Below are 27,882 nucleotides of genomic sequence, written 5' to 3'. Positions count from 1 at the left end.
CGAGCTCACATTGCTGAGCAGGTCTCTGGGGCACAGGCCCAGCCCCTCTAGCCTTGCAGGTTTCTGACCTAGGGGTGCAGGTGACATAGGGAGGGGTGGGTATGGCCGCAGGCAGGGAATAGCTCAAGACCATTTGACCCAGCAATCCCATTACTAGGTATATACCCAAACGATTATAAATCATTCTACTATAAAGACACATGCACACGTATGTTTTTGCAGCACTAGTCACAATAGCAAAGACTTGGAACCAACCCAAATGTCCATCAATAATAGACTGGATAAAGAAAATGTGGCACATATACACCATGGAATATACGCAGCCATAAAAAAGGATGAGTTCATGTCCTTTGCAGGGACACGGATGAAGCTGGAAACCATCATTCTCAGCAAACTATCACAGGAACAGAAAACCAAACACCACATGTTCTCACTTATAAGTGGGAGTTGAACAATGAGAACACATGGACACAGGGAGGGGAACATCACACACCAGGGCCTGTTGGGGGGTGGGGGGCAATGGGAGAGAGAGCATTAGGAGAAATACCTAATGTAGATGATGGGTTGATGAGTGCAGCAAACCACCATGGCATGTGTATACCTATGTAACAAAACTGCACGTTCCGCACATGTACCCCAGAACTTTTTTTTTTTTTTTTTTTTGAGACGGAGTCTTGCTCAGTCGCCCAGGCTGGAGTGCAGTGCCACGATCTCGGCTCACTGCAAGCTCTGCCTCCCGGGTTCACGCCATTCTTCTGCCTCAGTCTCCTGAGTAGCTGGGACTACAGGCGCCCGCCACCACACCCGGCTAATTTTTTTTTTGTATTTTTAGTAGAGATGGGGTTTCACCATGTTAGCCAGAATGGTCTCGATCTCCTGACCTCGTGATCCACCTGCCTCGGCCTTCCAAAGTGCTGGGATTACAGGCGTGAGCCACCGCGCCCAGCCTGTACCCCAGAACTTAAAGTATAATAATAACAATAATAAAAAGACAGGTGTTATCTCAGAGCCCCTGACTCAGTCGGCTGGGCAGCAAGTATGCCAGCCCAGGAATGGGCCAATAGATGAGCCAGGGCTTTGTAAACCAAAAATAAAATTCTTTAAAAGGCTGGAGTGGGTGGATCACTTGAGGTCAGGAGTTCCAGACTAGCCTGGCCAACATGGCGAAACCCCATCTCTACTAAAAATATAAAAATTAGCCAGGCGTGGTAGCAGGTGCCTGTAATCCCAGCTACTCAGGAGGCTGAGGCAGGAGAATCGCTTGAACTTGGGAGGTGGAGGTTGCAGTTAGTTGAGATGGTGCCACAGCACTCTAGCCTGGCCGAGAGAGTAAGACTCCGTCTCAAAAACTAAATAAATTAATAAAATAAAATAAAATAAAATTCTAAGCCCCCACCGCCCCCCACCTTCAAAACATCTGAATGGACTTCTTCCTCAGCCAGAGCTCTTTAAAAATTTAACCTGAGAGACTGTTTCAGGCCGTGACGGGAAGCAGGGGTCGAACATGCCTCTCCGGCGTTAACATCCACGCAGCCTTTAAGTTTGAGAAGAAACATTTTACAACCTCTTCTCTCTGACCCTAGCACCGGAAGGGTTCCTGTTCAAATAAGAACTTGAGTCTTCACAATTCTTTATCTTAACCCAGACATTCTTTTCTATTGATCCCAGGACTTTAAAGAAACTCAAGCAACTGCCAATCAGAAAATTCTAAAATCTACCTATAAGCTGGAAGCCTCCTGCTTTGGGTTGTCCCGCCTTTCTGGACAAAACCAATGTGTCTCTTAAATTTCATTGATGCCTCATGCCTCCCTAAAACGTGTAACACCAAGCTGCATGCACCCCGACCACCTTGAGGACACGTTCTCAGGACCTCCTGAGGGCTGTGTCACGGGCCATGGTCACTCATATTTGGCTCGGAATAAATCTCTTCAAATCTTTTACAGTTGGACTCCTTTCTCTTTTTTTCTTTTTTCTTTCTTTCTTTTTTTTTTTTTTTTTTTTTTGAGACAGAGTCTCGCTCTGTCACCCAGGCTGGAGTGCAGTGGCCTGATCTTGGCTCACGGCAACCTCCATCTCCCCGGTTCAAGCGATTCTCTTGCCTCGGCCTCCTGAGTAGCTGGGACTACAGGTGCACACCACCACACGCGTCTAATTTTGTATTTTAGAAGAGACCGGGTTTCACCTTGTTGGTCAGGCTGGTCTCCAATTCCTGACCTCAGGTGATCCACCCGCCTCGGTCTCCCAAAGCGCTGGGATTCCAGGCGTGAGCCACCGCGCCCGGCCTAGTTTGACTCTTTTCGTGGACAGTTTGAAGTGTGGAATGCAAGAATATTCAGGGTTATTTGTCAGGCTGCAAAGTTGTTCCACTACCCTGCAGGAAAATGGATACAATTTGAGGCTTAGGTGTTAACAGATAACATATTGTTAAGTGTGGGAAGGGCGACAACTGCACTGCAGCTGTGGCCAGTGGCGCGGGAGGGTCTCTAAACTCAAAGCCCACTGGAAGGCGAGTCGCCCATGACCAGGACTAGGGCCCAGGCGCCCCAGATAGAAGGGACCTCGTTCCCTATTGCCCCCCACTAACTCCCATGACCAGGAGTCCCCACTCCCAACCTTGTCCTGGGGATTCTGGGGAGAAACTGCCCCAGCGAGAGGCTACTGCAAGGGTTGTCCTTGGTCCGGCGCAAAGGGTTCGTCCACCACCCTCCCGGCGGCGCACCCCCCGCTCGGACGCTCTAGAAAGGACTTGGGACGGGGGTTGCCTGTGGAGCGGGGGCCCACGCTTCCTGAGCAGGGAGAGGATTGCACTTTGCTCCCCTTGGGGAACTCCCTGAGGTGAGCAGCGGGGAGGGGCCCCCATACTTTTCCCAGCAGGGGAGCCGGGAGTTTCCTCTGCTCCCACTGCAGAGCAGGGGAGGGTCCCTGCTAGGGGCGGAGAAGGGCTGCAGGGGCGAGTGGTGAGGGCGGCTACACGTTTCCAAGAAGGGCGGCAGCTTCGTGTCGCTACAGTTACAGGCGTGCATTTAGGAGGCTGTAGACAGGGAGGGACCCGCACTTTCCCGAGCAGGGGAGCTGCTGGGAAAGTTTGTTTTTTTGCTCCCACTGGAGACCAGGGGGTGAGGGGGGTCCTTGTTAAAGGGGCGGAGAAGCGGCTGCAGGGGCGAGTGGGGAGAGGGGGCTCTATGTTTCCAAGAAGGGCGGCAGTTTTGTGCCACTACCGTTAAGGGCCGCCCTGGGGCGTGCATTCAGAGGGCTGTAAACCGGGAGGGACCCGCACTTTCCCGAGAATGTTGTAGTTCACTTTGCTTCGGGTCGGCGCCGCCCTGGCTACGGCCTTGTGGGTGGGTGAGGGGGCGTGGGCAGTTTCCTGAGAAGGGGCGGGGCGTGTACCGTACTCCCCTCGGCGCTGCCTGGGCCACCCCCGCCCGCCTACCCCCTCTGTCCCCTCCCTGGGCCCGGCGTTCCCGCCCCTTCTGTGCGCGCGTGGAGGCCGGGGCGGGGCGGGGCGGGGCGGGCGCAGCCGGCGCTGAGCTTGCAGGGCCGCTCCCCTCACCCGCCCCCTTCGAGTCCTCGGGCTTCGCCCCACCCGGCCCGTGGGGGAGTATCTGTCCTGCCGCCTTCGCCCACGCCCTGCACTCCGGGACCGTCCCTGCGCGCTCTGGGCGCACCATGGCCCGCGGGGCTGCGCTGGCGCTGCTGCTCTTCGGCCTGCTGGGTGCTCTGGGCGCCGCCCCGGGTGAGCGAGCGGAGGGATCCGGGCTGGGGGACGCGCAGGGCGCGGGCCGGGACTGGGGATCCGCTTGAGATGCGGCGTTGGGGGCGCCCCGCGGGGACACCCGGACCCTCCTCCCTGCCCGGCAGGACGCGCTGTGCCCACGGGGGCCCAGGCCCGGAGGAGGCGCCCACTTTCTCCCCAACGCTTTTCCTGGAGCCGTTCCAGAGAGAAAAGTCAGCGTTTGTTGTCGGAGTTGCAAACTCTTAAATCTGGGGCGGCCTTGGGAGAGGTGCGTCCGATTCTTCCCAATCTAGGGGACTTTCTTACAGATCTCTCTCCCTTTGCAGCAGCCCCTCACCCCACCCCGTTATCTACCCCCAGGGTTTGGGGACCTGCGTCTTTAGGCCGCGCGCGGAGGCCGCCCTGGAGTTGCCTGTCACAGCCACGCCCTGCGTCCCGGGCCTAAATTTGGAATCGCTAGGAGCCTGAGACCCGGGTGGTGGGGGGAAGGGAAGGAAAAGTTAGAAAAAAACTTTGAGCCCTGAAAATGTTCAAAAATACTCTGTGGATGCAGGCTCCGGGAATTTCAGCGCGTGCTGTGCGCCAAGCAACACGGGGCGCAGAAAGAAACGTGTGCTTACCAAATTGTCCATCTGCAGCGGTGGAGAATTCGGAAAACAGAAAAAGTGGGCGGGGAAGAAAGAGCCACGGTCACCCTCCCACGCCCTAAACCGGGCCTATTTCTAATTATTACTCTAATCATGTTTTTCTGTTTCCCTCCCTTTGAAACGGAAACGGGGACCCTGCTGGATGTGGTATGTTATAAATTCTTTTTTCCAGTGGCCAGTGCATTTTTTGCTCTTCGTATGGGCAGGCTTTTAAGTAGACCGGCTTGCGGGCAGTGTAGACTTCAGGACGGGCCTTATCAGGGCTGGACATATTTAGGAAGGAGAGGCGGGAACGCCCAGCCCTGGGGAGGACGGAGGAGGCCCGATTTGTGTTGATAGGATCTAGCTCAGCCTAGAGCTGCGGTGACTAGGCCGGGTCTCTATTTTTAGGGAGGAGTTGCTAATGGATTTACACCCTCTTTAAAGGGGTCCCGGGTATCCTAGAAATTGTGCTTTCACTTGGTAGAGATTGGAGATAATGAAGCCTGCTCCGTAGAGGAAAACTTGGAGGACTTTCCAGCCTGCAGGGGAGGTTCCAAGCAGAGCTTCCTGTTTCTCCCTTTTCTTCCTAAATGTCCTTCCTTCTTGCGGGCAAGCTGTCACCACGGACGGGATGGCTCTGTAGGGTTTTATCAGCTGCATTTGTTCCCCAGGCACCTGCAGATGAACGGGTTTTTCACTTGTCTCTCTGCGAATGCATTCCTTCATCCTTCATGCCTTCCTTCTTTCTTTTGCACCTACTGTGGGCTTGGGGTCAGGGAAATATATCCAAGGGAGTGCTGGTGGCCTAAGAATTCAGTTTCCTGGAGAACAGAGGCATCTGAACAGGCAGACGGGAGACAGGGCCACAGGGACCTTTATAGTTCCATCACGAAATAACTCAGGGGTTCCCACTGGTAAATCTTGGTGAGGGGCTTGGCTGGATTTTGAAGTCCTGGGGACAGATTTGCCGGCTGGTCTGGCGTTCCAGGTCATTGGAGCAGAGTGAGTGGAAAGCCTTATATTCTCTGAGCCCCAAACAAGTCGTTGCACAGTTTTTTTGTTTTTGTTGGTGGTGGTGTTTTTTTTTTTTTTTTTTTTGGACGGAGTTTCACTCTGTCACCAGTCTGGAGTGTAGTGGCGCGATGTCGGCTCATTGGCGTTGCACAGTTTTTAAACGCACAGCAGTGTTCATCTGGAACTCCTGATTTTGGAAGCAGACTGGGCTTAGGAACTCCAGCTGCTGATGCTTTGAGTGAAGGGAAGAGTACCTGTCTATGGGGTGGGTGGGTAGGGAAGAGCAGTCGGATAGGGGCGTAACAGGGGCCAACCTATCCTTCCAATTGCAGAGGAGGGCCTGACCATCAGCACTGATGGATCTCCTTGAGGGACGCTTCTCACCCCCTCTTTGCAGTCTGACCCTGCTAGAGATGGAGACAGAAACAGCCTGTCCCAATAATATTAATACACGTTTCATCGGGAAAGTTGACTTTTGAGTTGGTGATGCTCAGAACACACTTTCTTATAGCAACATGCATCAGGCTGCAAAACCCCGTTGAGCCTGAAGTAGGTTCTCAGACGGGTGCTGATAGCTCTGGCCTGATCTCAGAGTGTTGGGGACCCTGCGTTCCTTGGTTCCTTCATAAATTCTCAGGGGTACAGGTGGGATGTGGTGAGGGATGGATGGACAGAGGGAGGTGTATAGAGGAAAAGAGGAGGCTTCAGCTTTGTAGAGAGCAGGATGTCCCCACAGGGCGACGTTGGCCCCGAGGAGACACTTTGTGATGGTTGCAGACATTTTTGGTTGCCACCCTGGGGTGGGACATCCCACCATCCTGCAATGGGTGGGGCAGCTTAGGGAAGCTGCTCAGAATCTTTCAAGGGCCAGGACGGCCTCCAGCACAAAGAATTCATCTGGTCCCAAATGCCAATGGTGTTGAGGGTGGAAAACCCTGAGGAGGGCTTGGGAGTTGCATGTATGCGCTGATTCAGGGCTGCCCCTGCAGTTAGGAGCCTGCCGTCCCGACAGTAGAGTCGCACACATCCGATGCATCCCTGCTCTCTGGCAAAGGCTGATTTGCCCCACCCCCCGGGGCAACGGCACAGCGGCCTGTGCAGTTTGAAAAACTCCAAACATCTACGGAACCGACATCTCTTGAACAATACCAGGCCTCTTCAGGATTCCCTCGCCCCAGTAGAGCAAGTGTGGGCTTCGTTTTTTTTGTTTTTTTTTTTTTAAACTCTCTCCAGAGCTCTTGTCTCCTGCCCCTGTGGGTGTGTGTGGAAGTTATTAGGAGAATGTTTCTGGGCAGAGGAAGTGGGTTTTATCATCCAGCGAGTTTGCCTTGATTTTCCATCAGCGCGTTTGGCTCTGGTAAAAGTTGATTGCTTTGCATTTAACTCCCTACTTTAGGCCGAGCACGGTGACTCAGGCCTGTAAATCCCAGCACTTTGGGAGGCCGAGGCCGGTGGGTCACATGAGGCCAAGAGTTCGAGACCAGCCTGGCCAACATGGCAAAACCCCGACTCTACTAAAAATACAAAAATTAGCCGGGCGTGGTGGTGAGCACCTATAATCCCAGCTACTCAGGAGGCTGAGGCAGGAAAATCACTTCAGCCCGGGAAGCAGAGGTTGCAGTGAGCTGAGATCGTGTCACCGCACTATGGCCTGGGTAACAGAGAGAGACTCAGTCTCAAAGAAAAAAAAAAAACTTCCTGCTTTAGCTCTTTCTCCTTTCTCTGTGTATGAGACAGAGTTTTCATGTAAAGACAAATACATGTCTTTACACTTTGGAGATACTCAAGTAAATGATTGTTTGTCTGGAAATCATTTTTCTTCCTGAAGGTCCTATGGTGGGTACATGCTGTCATTTAGAAAGAAATGCAGCTCATACAGTACTTTTCCCAATTCAGCATTTAGGAATCATGGCGGGATTTCATGGATACTGTCTGGAATGTTTTCAGACTCAGATATCTTCCCCTGGGGAAATAGACTTCTCAGTAGCCACGTGGACCTTGGGCTGGTTTTCAGTCCTGCTGAAAATGTTCTGAGCACTCTTGTTACTTTAGGGGAAAAGAATTACATGTCCTTTGTGATTTATAGACACAGTAAGAAATAAGACCTGTGTGTCTCTCGGGGTGCGAAGGAGGAAAAGTCTTTTTTTTTTGAGATGGAATTTTCCTCTGTTGGCCAGGCTGGAGTGCAGTGGCACGATCTCAGCTCACGGCAATCTCTCCATCTCAGGTTCAAGCAGTTCTCCTGCCTCAGCCTCCCAGTTAGCTGGGACTACAGGCATGCAACGCATATCTGGCTAATTTTTGTATATTTAGTAGAGATGGGGTTTCACTATGTTGACCAGGCTGAAAAATATTTTTTTGAGGTGGGGTCTCGCTCTGTTGCCCAGACTGGAGTGCAGGGGTGCAATCAGGGCTCACTACAGCCTCCACCTCCTGGGCTCAAGCAATCCTCCCACCTCAGCCTCTGCAGTAGCTGGGACTACAGGCACACACCACTGTGCCTGGCCACTTTTAAATTTTTTTGTAGAGACAGGGTCTTGCTATGTTGCCCAGACTGAAAAAAAAAGTCTTTTTTTTTTTTTTTTTTGAGACAGAGTCTCACGGTGTCACCCAAGCTGGAGTGCAATGGCAGGATCTTGGCTCACTGCAACCTGTGTCTCCCGGGCTCAGGCAATTCTCCTGCCTCAGACACCTGAATAGCTGGGAATACAGGCACATGTCACCACACCCGGCTATTTTTTGTATTTTTAGTAGAGACGGTGTTTCACCCTGTTGGACAGGCTGGCCTCAAACTCCTGGCCTCAAGTGATCTGCCCACCTTGGCCTCCCGAAGCGCTGGGATTACAGGTGTGAGCCACCTGAAAAATCATTTTAAAAATCAACTGTCCTACGTTCTTATTTGGAAGCGACTCCTCTAACCAAAGACAGGGAAAAACAAACCAAACTTTATTAACATGCATTTTTCATTGATACATGGGAGATACCTAGAAATGGGTAGTTTTCAAGGAAGTGGCTTGGATTCTAGCTGCTCTAGTACCCTCAACAAAGAACAGTCCATTTTTCGAGAATTGGCAGAGAAAGACAAAGGACTTTGAGTCTTCAGGGGCAGCAACGAAATGGCAGAGAAAGGCTGGTTATTGAAGCTTGTTCGTTCTGAGTCCTGTGGTTCCATGTCCCAGGCTCATGTGGATTTTCTGCTGTCTTCCGTGCTTCACCTCTGTTCTCCCAGTTGGGGAGGTGGGGTTCGGATTGCTTGTGAATGTGGTCTCATCGTTGCTGGTGTAGCTGCAGGCTGTCCAGAGCTTGGGGATTTGCTGATATTCTTTCTTTTCTTTTCTTTTCTTTTTATTTTGAGATGAAGTCTCGCTCTTTTCCCCCAGGCTGGAGTGCGATGGTGCGATCTCGGCTCACTGCAACCTCTGCCTCCCAGGTTCAAGCGATTCTCCTGTCTCAGCCTCCTGAGTAGCTGGGATTACAGGTGCCCGCCACCACGCCTGGCTAATTTTTGTGTTTTTTTGTAGTAGAGATGGAGTTTCACCATCTTGGCCAGGCCGGTTTCGAACTCCTGACCTCAGGTGATCTGCCCGCCTCGGCCTCCTAAAGTGTATTCTTTTTTGATTTACTCCCAGTCTCTTGGCTGAAACATGGTAGCTCACCAGCATTTCTACTCCCATTTGTCCAACTGACGGTATCTTTTCACATCTCTAGAGACCAGAAGGACTTCCTTTTCTTGAATTTCCTGTTCAGTATTCTTTCTTGGCGAGTTTTGAGGAGATGGTGCATGGGTGTGTTTTTCGGCTTTGTTTCAGTATGACTCAGGGTTGCCACCATGCCTTGTACGGTCTCCTAGTCATAGTATTAAAGTTTCCGCTTAGCAGGAAACCAGAAACTTCCTTTCTTGTCCCCGAGAGTCAGATTCAAACCAGTGTTTCTCAAGTGGGCTGTGAAAGTAGCCTGCAGCCACCCACCTGGCAAAGAAGAAAATTCAACAGAGGAGAGGAGAAAATGCCCACAGGGTACATGGAAAGCCTTGCTAAAGAAGCCGCATGGGCAAAGCTTTTGTTCCGCTCCCTCTGTCCCGGTGGGCTGGGCTGAGATATAATATACGTTTGTCATTGTGGACGGCAGCTGGATGAGTCTGAAAGCGGTTGCAAACCCCTTTAATTCACTTTGCTTTCTCAACTTTGAATGGTGTCGTGGGCTGGGGTGGGTCCCCTGTTTTTGAGAATCACCTGAAAGAGTCTGATTTTCTGCATCTTTTCGGGGAGTAAAGCTGTTGCTCCAAAGCGCTGTTTAAAAGCTGATCATAATGTATCTGGTTGAGCTAACAGCCCTTCTTGAGGAGGCAGCAGACTGGCCAGAGGGTTCTGCAGGCATTACTCATCAGCGACACCTGAGCTTGCCCAGGTAGCCTGACTCTTGTTTGTTTCTGCTTTGCCTGACCCTGCAAAATTATTGTCCAAATGCTCCCTGGTGAGCATTGATCCACGAGGGGATGCTGACCAGAAGGAGCTTTCGTTTCTGCACGATGGACTGGAACACGATGGACTGGAATGATGACAAGAATAAACACACTGCATTGTCTTTTAGGGCCAATGGACTTGGAGGCATAGAGATTTTATAACTACTGCCAGAACCCAAATATTGCCAGTCGGCCTCTTCTGCTGCTGTTGCTAGCTGTCTTCTTCTGGGGGAAATGGGTTGGGTTCTAAATATGAATTAACACAGGGCTGTCTTCGATGAATTCAGCACAAAATGTTCTCAGCAATTGAACACTCGGAGAGAAGTGTTAGGCATTTGGTGCAGACTCATAGAATAGCAGGACAGGGAGGGATTTGGATCTGGGCAAGCAGGAGATGGATATGAACACCTGTCTTTTGAGACCGCGCCGAGGTGGCAATGAAGGTAGAGGCCCCCTGTGTCGAGGTCTTTACTCAAGAGGCTGTGGTCCTTTGGGACTAGCATAGCATCCGATAGACAGACAAGATGGACAGCTACAGCCACCTATGGGAAGCGGTTTCTACTCTTAAACCACAAGCCCCTAGACACTCATCATGTCATAAACATATCACCGGGCAGTGGCTTGCAATCTTTTTTTTTCTTTGTTTCTTTTTTTTTTTTTAGACTTGCCCAGGCCGGAGTGCAGTGGCACGATTGTAGCTCACTGCAGTCTTGACCTCCTGGGTGCAGGTGAATCTCTCACCTCAGCCTTCCAAGGAGCTGGGACCACAGGCATGTGCCACCCTCAGCTAATTTTTAAAATCTTTTTGTAGAATCGGAGTCTGACTACATTGCCCAGGCTGGTCTTGAACTCCTTGGCTCAAGCAAACCTCTCGCCTCAGCTTCCCAAAGTGCTGGGGTTACAGGCGTGAGCCACCATGCTCAGCCTGCAATCATTTTTTTTGAGACAGATCTCACTCTGTCGCCCAGGCTGAAGTGCAGTGGTGTGATCTCAGCTCACTGCAGCCTCGAACCCCGAGGCTCAGGTGACCTGCCCACCTTAGCCTTCTGTGTAGTTGGGACTATGGGCACATGCCACCACACTCAATTAATTTTTACCTTTTTTGTAGATACAGAGTTTAGTTCTGTCACCCAGGTTGGTGGACATATTTTAATCCTACAGAGTCCAGGCTAAAAACACACCGGTAACTGTGATGCCCATCCCTCCTGCATTCCTGATTTCTGAGTGATGGTTTCAGACACAAACCTGCCTGACCACCCTGCAGTAGCTCTTGCTGACCTAGATCCGAGGTTCTCAGCTTTGGCCCCGTTGCGGGAAGCTTGGAAACGTCACTCTTGCCCAGGGTTACCTGGGTAGTCTGGTTTATAGACGTGTTAGGTGTTTTAATTTTTTTTTTTTTTTTTTTTGAGACAAGATTTTGCTCTGTCACCCAGGCTGGAGTGCAGTGGTACAATCATAGCTCACTGCAGCCTCGACCCCCTGGGTTCAAGCAGCCCACCCACCTCAGACTCAAAAGAAGCTGGGACCACAGGTGCACCTCACCATACCCAGCTAATCTTTTCTTTTCTTTTCTTTCTTTTTGTTTTTTTCTTTTCTTTCCTCTTCTTTTCTTTTGTTTTCTCTTCTCTTCTCTCTTTTCTTTCTTCTTCTTTTTTTTAGACAGAGTCTTGCTCTGTTGCCCAGGCTGGAGTGCCTTGGTGCAATCTTGGCTCACTGCAACTTCCGCCTCCCTGGTTCAAGCGCCTCTCTTGCCTCAGCCTCCTGAGTAGCTGGAACTACAGGCACGCACCACCACGCCTGGCTAATTTTTGTATTTTTAGTAGAGACGGGGTTTCACTATGTTGGCCAGGATGGTCTCGAACTCCTGACGTCGTGATCTGCCCACCTCGGCTTCCCAAAGTGCTGGGATTACAGGTGTGAGCCACCGCGCCCAGCCTTTTTTTTTTTTTTTTTTAAATTACAGAGTCTCGCTCTGTCACCAGGCTGGAGTGCAGTGATGCAATCTTGGCTCACTGCAACCTCTGCCACCCGGGTTCAAGTGATTCTTCTGCCTCAGCCTCCCTCAGGCGTGAGCTGGCACGCCCAGCCAAATTTTTCATTTTTTGTAGAGACAGGGTCTCCCTCTGTTGCCCAGTTTAGTCCTGAACTCCTGAGTTCAAGCCATCCACCTGCCTTGACCTGGCCAAGTGTTGGGTTTATAGGCGGGAGCCACTGCATCCTGCTATTAGGAATTTTTAAAAAGCCCCTCGGAGGGTCTTCATGTGTGGCTGAGTTGTCAAGAATCATTGTTATTTTACTAGATATTCTGTTTCTTCCCTCCTACATGAGATTTCCCATGACTGCTTCTCGGATGTGAACGTCTATGCCATGGATTACATTTTTCAAAGAGCCTTCAGTTTGTTATTTCATCTTCAGCGAGCCCTTAAGATATTTCTCATGGGCCTTTTGTAGATAAAGACACTGGGGTCAGAGAGTTCAGGAGCTTGCTGGTGATCACATGGTCAGCATGGGGAAAAATGCATGTGGACATGAGTTCTGTTGGTGGTGAGACGTGGGCACAGGGGTTGCTGGGCTTGGGAGTTGGTGGCTGCGTGTGTGGGCTGAACAGAGCTCCCCAGGCACGGCCTTGTGGACCTTGAGGGATGCCTGCCTTCACCACTAGTGTGACTTGAAGGGGAGGAGAATGTCGTGAATCAGTGGTGGGCATTTTGATATGGAAGAGAACTCCCTTGAATCCTGGTGGTGAACTTAGACCAGTCACTGAGGCCTCTCCAGCTCCTCAGGGTCTCCGTGTTCTAGGTATCCATGTGTCCTTCCAGCCATTTATCCATCCATTTGTGCATCCATGCATCCATCCAGCCATGCATCTTCCATTTATTCATCCAGCCATCAACCCATCCTCCCATTCATTTACCCATCCATCCATCCATTCATCCATCCATCCATCCATCCATGCGTGCATCCATCCATCCATTTATCCATCCATCCATCCATCCATCCGTCGTCCCATTCCTTTATCCATCCATTGATGCATCTGTCCATCCATCCATCCATTCTCCATTCATCTTTCCATCCATGCATCATCCATGCATCCATCCTTTTAGTTCATCCAGCCACTCATCAATTGATACATCCATCTGTCCACCATCCACTCATCTATCCATCCATTCACCCATCCTTTCGTCAATTTACCCATCTACCATCCATCCATTTATCTGTTCACCCATTCATCTATCCATCTGTCCATCCATCCACCTATCTGTTCATCCATCCATCCATTCATCTATCCATCCATCCACCTACCTACCCACCCACCCACCCAACCATCCATCCACCCAACCATCCATCCACCTATCCATCCATACCTCCATCCATCTATCCACCCACTCATCCACTTAACTACCCATCCATCCACTTATCCATGCATTCATCCATCCATCCACCCATCCACCTACCTACTCACCCACCTAAACTCATCCATCCACTCAACCATCCATCCACCTATCCACCTGTACCTCCATCCATCCCCTTACTGCCCATCTTTCCACTCATCCCATCCAACTACCCATCCATCCACCCAGCTATCCACCCAACCATCCACCCACTCATTAATTTATCCACTCACCCACGCATGCATGCATGCATCCATCCATCCATCCATCCACCCACCCATTTACCCACCCACCCATCCATCCACTTACCTGCCTGTCCATCCACCCTCCCAGTCCATGGCTCTTTCATGTATTCCTTCAGCCAACATAGGTTGAAGTTAAATGTACTATTGGTGCTATTTGCTGTGGTCCCTGTTTTTTGTTCTCTGCTTTGGAGGTAACAACCAGGGCATCAATTTGGGCATAAAAGCACCATTGTGGATGGAAGGCCTGGATGTCTGGAGGCACAGAGCAGGGACTACACTCGTTCAGGGGGTCAGAGAGAGTTCTCCCAGGAGGGGCCCTCCCTGGACACTGAGCTTCCAAGAATGAGCAGAGGAAACCAGGTGTAAGGAAGAGGAAGGGTGTCTCAGCCTGGCAGACAAGCAGTAAGAGTGATGATGGGGCAGCTGCAGTTCATCTCAGGCTAGAGGAGCTGCAGGGGCCGGATGGTGGGCAGCCTCTGTTGCCACTGCTGAGGAGTGCAGATTTAAGCTCCCCTGAAGGGTTTGACGCAGACAGCTGTGCGGGGACGCTTAACCTGCCTAAGGCCCGTCTTTGGGTAACAGCATGCAAAACAGGTGGGAGGGGCTGGAGCTATTTTTGGCAGAGCGTGGCTAAGTCAGTGGAGATAGAAGAGAAGACACAAGCTATTTTAAGAGATATTGAGGAAGTTAAAATCTGTAACAGGTCCCTGCCTGCAGAGTTGACCACACGTTTGCATCACATGGGTAGGCTTTAAAATATAGATGCCTGCATCTCACCTTGGAAAGTTTCTGATTTAATTAGCCTGGACATCAGGACGTAGGAAAACCCCACAGATGTGTGTAATTTGCTGCTGGAGTTGAGAACTGGGGTCCGGAGCTGTGCTCCTTAAACTGTAATGTGCTTACAGATCGCCTCTGGTAATACTTGTGAGAAAGTGCTTCAGGTGGGCTAGGGAGAGGATCACGGAGGGCTTCCTGGAGAAGGTGACATTCTCCCAGGGCCTTGAGGGGTGAATAGAAATTTTCCAGGTTCAGAAAGAAGGAATGGGCTTTCATGGCCAGGTAGAGGATCCAATGAGGCAGACGAGGGGCCCAAATTCTGTGACCCCCTACCCCTCCCCCAGGATGCCCCTGTATCGGTCCCATGGTGTAACAACCAAATTCACAAGATGCTGCAGAGGGGAAGAGATTTTAAATCTTCTGAGAAAGACAATGATATATTTTGGACACCATGAGAAATACTGTTATTAACTTGTTTTAACCTAGGTACACAGAATCTTCATCATTCAGTGATTCTGTATTTGTGACTTGCCTGCTTACTAAAATGTATTTGTCATCCCCACATCAATATTCCTGGCATTTAATTTTTTTATTTTAAACTTTCATTTTAGGTTCGGGGATACATGTGAAAGTTTGTGACTTAGGTAAACATGTGTCATGAGGTTTTGTTGTACAGATTATTTCATCACTGTGGTATTAAACCCAGGACCCAATAGTTACCCTTTATGTTCTTCTCCTTACCCTCGGCTATTTTGTTCATGCACAGAACAGCAAAAAAATTGAACTTTTTATTTTTTATTTTTTTTGGATGGAGTCTCCCTCTGTCACCAAGGCTGGAGTGCAGTGGCGTGATCTTGGCTCACTGTAACCTCCGCCTCCTGTGTTCAAGTGATTCTCCTGCCTCAGCCTCCCGAGTAGCTGGGATTACAGGCATGGGATTACAGCCACCACGCCTGGCTAATTTTTGTATTTTTAGTAGAGACGGGGTTTCACCGTGTTGGCCAGGCTGCTCTCAAACTCCTGGCCTCAAGTGATTCACCCGCCTCGGCTTCCCAAAATGCTGGGATTACAGGCGTGAGCCACCGCACCTGGCCAGAGTTGAGCTTCTCAATAGCACGTGTTCTCAGCTGAGGTTCAACAAAGCCAGACCCTGCCTTCTCGGGCCAGCGCATACTGTCAACAGGGTTCTTTGCAAGGTCTATTTGGTGTCCTGTGTTTTGTGTTTTCGTGCTTTTTGTCAGTGATTTTGCGCTTTCAAATATCCCCAAGTCGGTGCTGACATGCTACCTAGCGTCCCTAAGTACAGGAAAGCTGGCATGGTCTCACGGGGAAAATACACATTTGATGAGCGTCATTTAGGCACGAGTTATAGTGCTGTTGGCTTTGAGATCAATGTGAGTGACTCCACAATGTCTATTCACTACGGTGTCTTTAAACAGAAACCCACATAAAACGTGCCTAGGTAGTGGTTGGTTCATGACCTCTGGGAACGTAGCCCTGTATTTACGTGGGAGCAATAGTTCACTATTCGCTAATTCAGTGTTCGCTGAGACTTTATAAAACGTAACTACTTTGAATAACAAAGCTGTAATTAACAAACCGAGCTGTTAAGTGTGTGTGTGTGTGTGTGTGTATGTGTGTGTGTTGGCCTCACATCATTTTACAGAGACACACAGGGCTCTGTGAGCTGCTAATAGTTGGGACCGGCAGAGGGGTTATTTCAAGCTAGTCCAAAACTGCAGGGCAGAGACCACTTTGAAAGGAGATCAGCAGTCGGGGAGTGGCTGGGATGAAGTTGGAAAAAGTGCTGAGGCCCCTAAATCAGTTTCCGGTGTTTCCACGTCAGCCTTGGGGGGTGATGACTCAGTTTCCTGTAGGGATGGGATCTGGGCTAGCATCTGCCTGTGGAAGGGGTGACAGGGACGGAGAGCAGGGAACCCCGAGCAGCCCTGCCTTGCTGTTGTCTGAGCCTCAGAACTCCTGAAGGCGGGGTCCTTCAGCATCACCGTGGAGTTTGTTAAAAATGCAGGCTCATGAGCCTCACCCCAGACCACAGAATGAAAATGTCTGGGGGTGAGACCCAGGATTGCACGTCTCCCCAGGTCCCTCGCAGGGCGATTCTGAGAACTGCCGGTGTGAGGCGTGCTCAGCCCAGCCCACACATTCACACCATTCTTTGGCCTCTTGTAAAACTTGGCCTAGCTCAGGGGACATTCCCAGAGTTATGGCACACGAACAAAAGAAAGTTTCCCACTTCTTACCAAACATATTGTAAAATTACAGGAAAGAGCTTGTTCTATCACGTCTATACCCTTGTGCCGTCATCCTAGTTAGGATGAAGCCGAGATGTTACCTTGTACCTTAGGCCACCGCAGACAAGGAAGTATATGCAGTTTAACCACCTGCATATAATTTTTCTCTTTTTTCTTTTCTTTCTTTTTTTTTGAGACAAAGTCTCATTCTATTACCCAGGCTAGTGTGCAGTGGTGCAATCTCGGCTCACTGCAACCTCCATCTGCCAAGTTCAAGAGATTCTTGTGCCTCAGCCTCCCAAGTAGCTGGAACTACAAGTACACGCCACCATGCCCAGCTAATTTAGTAGAGATGGGGTTTTGCCATGTTGGCCGGGCTGGTCTCGAACCCCTGACCTCAGTGATCTGCCTGCCTCAACCTCCCAAAGTGTTGGGATTACAGGAGTGAGCCACCATGCCCTGCCTATTTTTTGGAGGCAGGGTCTGCTCTCTGTTGCCCAGGCTGGAGTGCCGTGGTGCAGTCTCAGCTCCCTGCAATCTCAACCTCCACAAGTGCAGGCCATCCTCCTGCCTCAGCCTCCCAAGTAGCTGGGACCATGGGTGTGCACCACAACACCTGTCTAATTTTTGCATTTTTTGTAGAGACGGGGTTTCATCATGTCACCCAGGCTGCTGTTGAACTCCTGGGCTCAAGCAATCCTCCCACCTTGGCCTCCCAAAGTGTTGGGATTATAGGCGTGAGCCACTGTACCCAGCCACCTATGTATAATTTTCAAGCTAAGAAGACAGAGAGACGAGTTTAACTATTGCTACAGACATGAAGCCCTTTCCTTTCCATAGTTCACCAGCAGAGAATGTTTCCAGGGCCCGGCAGCCACTATCACCCACTGCGTTCATAGCTTTCCATGGGGTGAACGGATTGCGCTGGACTCAGCAGTTAAATCTAAAGTGTAGGATGTTTGGTGAACTCGGAGTTCCTCGCACTTGTCTGTAATGTGGCACATTGTGTTTTCTGTACTCAGATATGCAGTCACTGGCACACATCCTGTTACTGACGGGAAGCTGGACCCAGCACTGGAGTATTTCTGAGGCTATGACACTCTGGTGTATTCCTGAAACTATTTATGACACTATTAAACTCTTTTCTGTAATTTTACAGTATGTTTGGTAAGATCTCAGAGCCAGATTTTTTTTAATGATGTGTTTATTTCTTTTAATTGACAAATACACATTGTATGTGTTTATGCGGTTGCACATGGTGTCTTGATGTATGTATCCATGGTGAAATGGATTTAAATATGCATGACCTCACAGACTTTGCAGCACTTTTTTGTGTGTGGTGAGAACACTTATTCAGAATGGGCTCCTTTAGTCGTTTTCAAATATTCAAGCCATTGTTACTAATTGCAGTCGCCATGGTGTCTCTGAGCTTTCCTGAAGTTATTTCTCCTGTCTCATGGACACTTTGTACCCTGTGACCGATATCTGCCCGGTGTTAAATGACACATCTTGAAAAAGAGGACAATACTTCCAGAGCGATTCGGTTTTTAGCAACAGAAAAATAAGGGTGTTTTGACCATTTGAATAAAATAGTAAAATGAAATGTATCAGCTGCCTCCTGCTATTCCCACACAGGAGGACTTCCGGTGCTTGCTCCAATGTGGAGGCATTTTCTCTTGCACCATTCTGAGCTACAATTACCTCTAGGTTGGGGACCCTTCCCGAGGCCCCCCAAACCTGGAATGAAAGTTTTTAGGGGCAGACCATGTGACTGGTTCCACCCGACCTCCAAAAAATTAAAAAAAAAAAAAAAAAAAAAAGCCGGGCACAATGGCTCTTGCCTGTAATCCCAGCACTTTGGGAGGCTGAGACAGGCAGATCACGAGGTCAGGAGATCGAGACCATCCTGGCTAACACGGTGAAACCCAATCTCTACTAAAAATGCAAAAAAATTAGCCGGGCGTGGTGGTGGGCACCTGTAGTCCCAGCTACTCAGGAGGCTGAGGCAGCAGAATGGTGTGAACCCGGGAGGCGGAGCTTGCAGTGAGCCAAAATCGGGCCACTGCACTCCAGCCTGGGTGACAGAGAGACACTCCGTCTCAAAAAAAGAAAAAACAAAAACAAAAAAAAAAAACGCTTTGCCTTTGCTTGGCATCAAAGGACTCAGCAGCGAGTAAAGAGCACACACGTGCCCTCTGCACCTCCTCCTCCTCCTCGTTTTCTACAATGTCCTGAAAGTTTCGTGTTTAGTGGGCTTTGGAAAAGGGTGTGGAAAACCAGCAGGAGCAGATGAGTACTGGAGTGGCCAGCAGCAGGTGTGAGCAGCCCGGGGTGATGCTGGGGCTGAGTGAATTGGACATTTTTCAGCAGGGACACCCAGGTCAGTGGCGGGTCTTCAGCCTCCCACCCTTAATGGAGATGAACGGCATTATTGAGAAAGCTGCAGGCGCACACAGACCACTGCTTAAATGATGTCCCTGGCTGCTGCTGTTACTATGTAATGATTGTGTTATTCTTATGAAAATCTGAAAGTTATAGGAATCTTGGAACTGCCTAATTTTTTAAATTTAATTAATTTATTTATTTCGAGACAGAGGCTCACTCTGTCGCCCAGGCTGGAGTGCAGTGGTGCGATCTCGGCTCACTGCAACCTCCACCTCCCGGGTTCAAGCGATTCTCCTGCCTCAGCCTCCCAAGTAACTGGGACTATGGGCGTGCACCACCACACCTGGCTAATTTTTAATTTTATGTGAAACACCTGAATGGTGTGATGATGGGGTTTAAGATAACCCAAGTGTTCGGGCGCAGTGGCTCACGTCTGTAATCCCTGCACTTTGGGAGGCCAAGGCGGGCAGATCACTTGATGCCCGGAGTTTGAGACCAGCCTGGCCAACATGGCGAAACCCCATCTCTACTAAAAACACAAGAATTAGCTGGATGTCATGGCACATGCCCATAGTCCCAGCTACTGGGGAAGCTGAGGAAGGAGAATCACTTGAACCCAGGAGGTGGAGGTTGCAGTGAGTTGAGATCGTGCTACTGTACTCTAGCCTGGGCAACAGAGCAAAACTCTGCCTCAAAAGAAAAGAAAAGAAAAGAAAAAGTCAGAAAAAAAAGAACCCAGGTACTGGCTCTCCTCCTGCGTTTGCCACGGTTGAGTGCATTCCTGCATTGTGCAAGCCTTAGTCACGTTGCAGAGGAACTCACACACCCCATATGGCCTCGGGGACTTCACTCTGGGTTCGTCCTGTTTTTTGAGTTGCCTGGCTGATGAGAAAAAGTAAACATGGTTTGAATCAGTAGAAAGTGTCTTGTCAGACTGACTCATGCCATCTGTCGTCCGTTCTGCCTTGCCCTGATGAGCCATTACCCTGTCCCCGAAACATCTGGAGCTTTGAGAGGGCCGGGTGGAAACAGCAGTGGCAGTTGGGGGTTCTGCTGAGGGTCTGGTCTCTTTGCAAATTTGCAGAGAAGCTGAACGCCGTAAACGCGCAACACAGGCACCTGAGTTCTCCACCAGGCTCCTTCTCTGAGGGCATGGTTGCAGCTCTTGCTGGGTGGGTTTTGTTGGTGTTTTCTTCACATTTGTAGCCCCGGAGGTCGTTTTCAGGAGCAAAAAGGCAAGTGGGGGTGTCTGCTGTGAGCCCGCAATTTCCTGCCTACCACCTGAAAGCTCAGGGAATGTGATGAATTGGGAGATGAATCCTAGGCAATAAAGAGAGCAGTGGACTGAGTTAGGAGACGATAGCTTCATTTACAGAGATTCCTTTACTGACTGATGATCATTGATTGGGTTTGCTTCCCCATGAGGCTTCAAGCCAATAGCACGTGCATTTGCATCCATTTATATACACCTGGGGGACTGCCTCCCTCACACACACCTGGGGGACTGCCTCCTTCACACACACCTGGGGAACTGCATCCCTTCACATACATAGGGAACTGTGTCCCTCACACACCTGGAAGATTAGCCTCAGAGGTGTCTGCAGTACCAGATTCCACCAGGGAGTGAACGTCTGATTATGGGTGATTCAGGGTGCCCACGTCTATATGAAATCGAGAGCTGGTCACCTCCCTTTCCTCTCTACTCTCTGTGGGGTGGTGTTTGGGGAGCTGTCTTAAGTGTTAGTCACCCGAGGAGAAAATGGTGAGGGTGGGACTCTGTATCTGGGAGAAAGGAGACCTTGGAGGCAGGGGACAGACTGACAGAGCCTTGAGCGATGGAAGCTGAGGTCGAGGGCCCAAGGTCGATGATAGAATGCTTGGGGTTGTCTCTCCTCTGGTGTCCTTGTCCTTCAGACATCCTGGAGTGACATTGAAATTGTTTTAATTAAAAACTGTAGAAACAGCACAGAGATAAGAATAGAAGACAAGCTCCAAGTGCAGGGCTGAGGCGAGTTCTCCAAGGGCTAGGGCTAGGGGCAGAGGGAGGGAGAAGGGGAGAAGGGCGTGAGGGGCACACTGTGTCCTTTGCCACCCACTCTCAGACTTGTTGTCTTGGACCCCCGTCGGCTGAGCTTGGGGTCCGGGGAGCAGTGGGTTTGGACACTCAGTGGTGACGTCAGCCTTAGTCCTGAAGCAGAGGGGAAGTTGGCAATCCAGGCTTGCCTGGGGGTGACACTGGTGGCGGGAGGGCCTGTGCCCTCCCCTGTTACTGGGTTTGTGTGGGGTCCATGGGGGCATTGGGGTCAGTGGAAGGAACATGAAGTGAGCCAGAGCATTGTCACTGTGGCCTCTGAGGGCAGGTGGAGCAAGAAAAGGAGGAAGCTTCTAAGTGACACCTGGTCCCAGCTCAGTGGCTATGACCAGGGAAGTCATATGGAGGAAAAGCCTGGTGGACTCTGAGGGTGATGGAGGAGGATGGGAGGGGCAAGCTGGGCTGGGGAGGTGACAGGCCATGGACACACACCAGACAGACACACATGTGCATGCACACATACACAGGCACATACATGGATGCACACACATGTCATGCATATATACATGCATGCACACATGTGCACCCACACAGCAAGTCACATGCACACGTGAGCACACATGAAAACACACAAGCACATGCACATACTCCTGCAGTGCACATGCACACACATATATGCATGCACACAGGTGTGTGCTCAGATAGCACCCTCACACATATGCACACAAGCACACACAGACACATGAACAAATGCACATATATATTCATGCAGTGCACTTGTGCACATATACACATGCAAACAGGTGTGCATTCAGCACACTCACAATGCACATGAAAACACGTGCACACATGCAATGCAATACATATATGCATGCACATGTGTGCCCACACCATACACCCACACATATGTACATGAGCACACACGTGCACACACACAAACCACATGAATGCATGAGCATGCGTATATGAAATACACATGCACACATGAGCACATCCACACACGCACATGCATGTACATAGACGTGCACGTGCATGTACATAGACGTGCATGTGCATGTACATAGACGTGCACGTACATAGACGTGCACGTGCATAGACGTGCACGTGCATGTACATAGATGTGCACGTACATAGACGTGCACGTACATAGACGTGCACGTGCACATACATAGACGTGCACGTGCACCTACATAGACGTGTATGTACATAGACGTGCACGTGCATGTACATAGACGTGCACGTGCATGTACATAGACGTGCACGTACATAGACGTGCACGTGCATGTACATAGACGTGCATGTACATAGACGTGCACGTGCAGGTACATAGACGTGCACGTGCACGTACATAGACGTGCATGTACATAGACGTGCACGTGCATAGACGTGCACGTGCATGTACATAGAGGTGCATTACATAGACGTGCACGTGCAGGTACATAGACGTGCACGTGCAGGTACATAGACGTGCAGGTACATAGACGTGCACGTACATAGACGTGCACGTACATAGACGTGCACGTACATAGACGTGCACGTACATAGACGTGCACGTGCACGTACATAGACGTGCATGTAGATAGACGTGCACGTGCAGGTACATAGACGTGCACGTGCAGGTACATAGACGTGCACGTACGTAGACGTGGACGTACATAGACGTGCACGTGCACGAACATAGACGTGCACGTGCATGTACATAGACGTGCATGTACATAGACGTGCACGTGCACGTACATAGACGTGCATGTAGATAGACGTGCACGTGCAGGTACATAGACGTGCACGTACATAGACGTGCACATGCAGGTACATAGACGTGCACGTGCAGGTACATAGACGTGCACGTACATAGACGTGCACGTGCACGTACATAGACGTGCACGTACATAGACGTGCACGTGCACGTACATAGACGTGCACGTACATAGACGTGCACGTACATAGACGTGCACGTGCACGTACATAGACGTGCATGTACATAGACGTGCACGTGCACGTACATAGACGTGCACGTGCAGACGTGCACGTGCATAGACGTGCACGTGCATAGACGTGCACGTGCACGTACATAGACGTGCATGTAGATAGACGTGCACGTGGAGGTACATAGACGTGCACGTGCATGTACATAGACGTGCACGTACGTAGACGTGGACGTACATAGACGTGCGCGTGCACGTGCATAGACGTGCGCGTGCACGTGCATAGACGTGCGCGTGCATAGACGTGCGCGTACATAGACGTGCACGTGCACGTATAGACGTGCGCGTACATAGACGTGCGCGTGCACGTACATAGACGTGCACGTACATAGACGTGCACTGCATAGACGTGCACGTGCATAGACGTGCATGTGCACGTACATAGACGTGCATGTAGATGGACGTGCACGTGTAGGTACATAGACGTGTACGTGCATGTACATAGACGTGCACGTGCATAGACGTGCACGTGCATAGACGTGCACGTGCATAGACGTGCACGTACATAGACGTGCACGTACATAGACATGCACACGTATACCCAGGCCCTGCATTGGAAAAAATCCAAAATGTGGCTTGATTGCAAAGAGCACATGAAGAGCTGTTGAATGTAGAGGTGCCCAGCAAGAAGCATGGACCTAAACCCGAAGGTGGTTGGGGGAAGCCTGGGGACACCTGGGTGGGCAAATAGCCCTCCTGAGGCCCAGGGAGAGATGCAAAAACCGAGCAAGCCAGGAGGGTTTTTGGAAAAAAAAAGTGTACCACATGTGACATTTCCCATGTGAGGGAAGCATTGAGATCATACTGTGTTTTCCCTGTGCCCTGCGATTTTGCAGCTGACATGCCCTTTCCGTGGAAATATATAGCAGTCCTCATGCTAGGATTGCGTGTTCTGTGTCAGGCAGCTGGGCATGGGAGTGCAGGGTGTGGGGTGGAGCCTGGGAGGAGAGTTCCTAGTTTTACCACTGTGTTCCGGCCGTGGGGTGTCCTGGGGAATGGAGGCCACCTCCTGACACTGGAGTTTCCTGGGTTCTGCTGTGAGCGAGGAGTGGGCGAAGACAAGACTCTGGTCTTAGAAACCTTCCGAGTCTCGTACGCCCTTGACTGCCGTTTCTGAGTATTTCCTGAAGCTTGGGAAGGATGAGTCACTTTAAGGGGATTGTCCTATGTTGCTTTGTTTTGTTTCTTTAGTGACGGTGTCTATGATCATCTTCTGTTTATGAGGGTGAAATTACAGAAATAAGAAGGGTTACACTTGAAATAATATCTGTACTTTACTTTCACATGTGTGGGGTTTTTTGTTTTGTCATTGCTGCTGCTTTTTTTTTTTCTTTAACATTCTGACAGTTCTGTCTGCCTATTACTAAGTCCTCCTACCTTTCTAAAGAGAATGTCTTTCTTGCTAAAGAATACATTATGGACTCTTGGAATCTCTTTGTTGGGGTGGAGGGGGTGGGGACTTGCCCTGACTTGCTGGGAATGCCCATAGGGTTTAGAAGTCACGTCTACTGCTGAGGCACTAACAAAGGTAAGCCTTCAAGGAAGCACTGTCATTTCCGGGGAAGAGAGTTTTGAGGAAATTGAAACAGTTACGAATTGATCTAGCAGTCCCTCTACTAATGTATCTACATATAAAGATATGTAGAGATGACTTTTTTTTTTTTTTTTTTTTGAGATGGAGTCTCCCTCTGTCACCCAGGCTGGAGTGCAGTGGCATGATCTCTGCTCACTGCAACCTCTACCTCCCGGATTCAAGCGATTTTCCTGCCTCAGCCTCCTGAGTAGCTGGGATTACACACGTGTGTCACCACGCCTGGCCAATTTTTTTGTATTTATAGTAGAGACGGGGTTTCACCATGTTGGTTGGGCTGGTCTCGAACTCCTGACCTCGTGATCCTCCCGCCTTGGCCTCCCAAAGTGCTGAGATTACAGGTGTGAGCCACCGCACCCGGCCCCAGAGATGACTTCTAAACCTTCAGGGTATTCCCAGCAAGTCAGGGCAAGTCTATATATATATATATATATATATATATATAAAATTTGTATGTTTATATAATTTGTATAAATATATAATTTGTATATATATAGTATGTATATGTATATATAGTATGTGTATATATAGTATGTATATATAGTATATATAGTATGTATGTATATAGTGTGTATATATGTAGTGTGTGTATATAGTATGTATGTATATAGTATGTGTATATATAGTGTGTGTGTATATATAGTATGTGTATGTGTGTGTATATATATGTTTATTTGGGATAAGGAAAGGAAATCAGTATGTCAAAGAGACACTCCCCTCCCATGTTTATTGCAGCACCATTCGGAGTAGCCAAGACATGCAGTCAACGGAAGAGCCCATCAAGGGATGAATGCAGAAAGAAAATGTGCTATATCAACTCTGTACATTCACTAAAAGTCATTCATTTGCACAGTGAGAATAAGTGCCTTTCATGCTATGTAAACTATGCCTCAATAAAGCTGTTAAATGAACAAAGAAAATCGGGTATATTCACAATGGAATGGTATTCAGCTTTAAAAAAGAAGGAGGTTGGCTGGGTGCGGTGGCTCATGCCTGTCATCCTAGCACTTTGGGAGGCTGAGGCAGGCGGATCACCTGAGGTCAGGAGTTCAAGACCAGCCTGGCCAACATGGTGAAACCCCGTCTCTACTAAAAATACAAAAAATTAGCTGGGCATGATGGGCGGGCGCCTATAGTCCCAGCTACTCAGGAGGCTGAGGCAGGAGAATTGCTTGAACCCAGGAGGCGGAGGTTGCAGTGAGCCAAGATCATTGCACTCCAGCTTGGGCAACAGAGTGAGACTCTGTCTCAAAAAGAAAAAAGAAGGAAGTCCTGCCATTTGCAACAACATGGATGGAACTGGAGGACATGATGTTAAGTGCAGTAAGCCGAGCACAGAAAGACAAATACCGTCTGACCCAAACACGCTTACGTGGAATCTAAAACCATTGAACTCACAGAAGCAGAGTGGAATGGCGGTGACCAAGGGGTTGGGAGTGAGGGGTGGGGGAAATGGGGAAATCATGGGTAAAGGGTACAACATTTCCATCAGATAGGAAGGGATAAGTTCAGGGGTCTACCGTACTCAGGGTGACTGTGGTTAGTAAGAATGCGTTGCACACTTGAAAATGCCTAAGACAGTAGCTTTGAACTGTTTGCACCACAAATAAATAGGCGAGGTAAGATGTAAATAAAGAAAAAATAATACTTCAAAAAATACAATTACAGATTTCTGTGGAAACATATGAACATGAATGCATATATATATGCGTGTGTCTGTACCTGCCTTATGGTTTATTCCGGATCAGTAGGATCCTCCCTTGCTACTGTCTAAAGATCTGCCGCGTGCTGCAGAAGGAGCTGTAATTGCATTTATGATGTCTGGCAAGTGTCCTGTTGTGGAAACAGCCATTTCAGGGCTCCGAGGTTATGGAAATGACTCCACTCCGGTTGCCGGCATGGGGCCCACAGAGCTGTTCCGAGGGTTTTGTCTACTTTCTACTTATTGTTGACACACATAGAAACACACACGCAGCCATGAGTACACACACACACAGACATACAAGCAGACGTGGACACACCTACCTGTATGTACATACTCAAAACACACCTTCACACTATACTCACCTACCCATACACACACGTGCACACAACGTGTGCACACAAACACATGCATACATGCACCTATGCATATGCACACATGGAAACACACCTGCACACTACACACACCTACACATACACAAACCCACAAATGCACACACCCACACAGGCACAAACACACAAATGCACACACCCACACATGCACAAACACACCTACACATATAAACACGTTGACACATGCACACATGCAGCTGCACACATGCACATGAAAAACATATACACACTACACCCGCCTACACATACACACACAAACCCACATATACATGCACCTGCACACATGCACACATAACACCTACACACATGCATACAGAACCCACACATACATGCATCCATAGGCACACAGAAACACACCTACACACTGTGCACACCTACATATGCACACACAAACCCACATGAACATGCACTGACACATATGCACACAAAAAACACACTACACACACAGAAACCCACAAAATACACCTCCACACTTACACAAAACACGCCTACACATATGCACATACACAAACCCACACATACATGCACCTGCCTATATGCACCCACAACACATACACATATGCACACACAGAACCCACCTACACACCCCATACATGCACACAAAACCCACAAATACATACGTGTGCACTGCAAATGCCCAAATATACATGCACACGCACACACACATACCCCTGTGACATATGCACGCACACTTCATTTATACCCGCAGGAGCATAGCCTGGTCGTTTGCACCTGTTGTGGAACTGGACACACTTCCGGTGTTCACAGGGCTCCTGCGGGTTGTTTTTGGATCCCCCGCCACCCACCGGCAGGTGCTTCCTGACGGTTGAGAGATGTTGTATGCCTTTGGTGCTGAGGAGTGGGGACGCTGGATGTGGACGATTATCCTGACTCTTCCTCCAGTTGACCAAACAGTCCAAGTCGACTTTTCCAAATTTTCCTGAATCTGGCTTTTCTTCAGTGCGCCAGAGATGGCCGGCCACGTTGAAGTAGCATTGAAATTGTTGTAATTAAAGACTGTAGAAACAGGGTAGCCTATCAATAATTCAGCATGCCAGTTTCCTCATTCCGTGGGATTCCATGAGATTTTTTTTTAAATGCATAATGCATGTGTCTTTCTGGGTTGTCTAGTGTTTCTACTATATTTTGGTTTGTAATTACAGGAAAGTTGCCAATAAAAAAGGGAGAATTTTGTTCCCCATGTTGTTTTCAGTACATATTCAAAATTGTATTCATCTGTTTGAAAGGAACGGCCTGTTAAGAATAATACACAAAATGATCGTGT

At 49.4% G+C, this 27,882-nt stretch overlaps 1 protein-coding gene across 4 annotated transcripts in view; it reads left to right on the top strand.

Annotated features, from left to right (window-relative positions):
- The first annotated feature begins 3,399 nt into the window (after positions 1–3,399).
- LOC100615666 (CD99 molecule (Xg blood group)) overlaps positions 3,400–27,882 on the top strand; it is a 52,224-nt gene continuing 27,741 nt past the window's right edge. For 2 of the 4 annotated variants that reach the window (XR_010154992.1, XR_010154991.1), the window contains exon 1: positions 3,434–3,736. Coding sequence is in view for 2 of the 4 variants with exons in the window: in XM_521374.9 (XP_521374.5) it covers positions 3,670–3,736 (67 nt within the window). In the remaining 2 variants the exon portion in view is untranslated. Of the gene's footprint in view, positions 3,737–27,882 lie in introns of all 4 variants that reach the window. The other 2 variants (XM_521374.9, XM_063805046.1) reach the window with 2 other exon arrangements.

This window comes from Pan troglodytes, chromosome Y, assembly GCF_028858775.2.
Source record: "Pan troglodytes isolate AG18354 chromosome Y, NHGRI_mPanTro3-v2.0_pri, whole genome shotgun sequence".
NCBI classification, from domain to species: domain Eukaryota; kingdom Metazoa; phylum Chordata; class Mammalia; order Primates; family Hominidae; genus Pan; species Pan troglodytes.
This window is presented reverse-complemented; position numbering and strand designations above follow the sequence as displayed.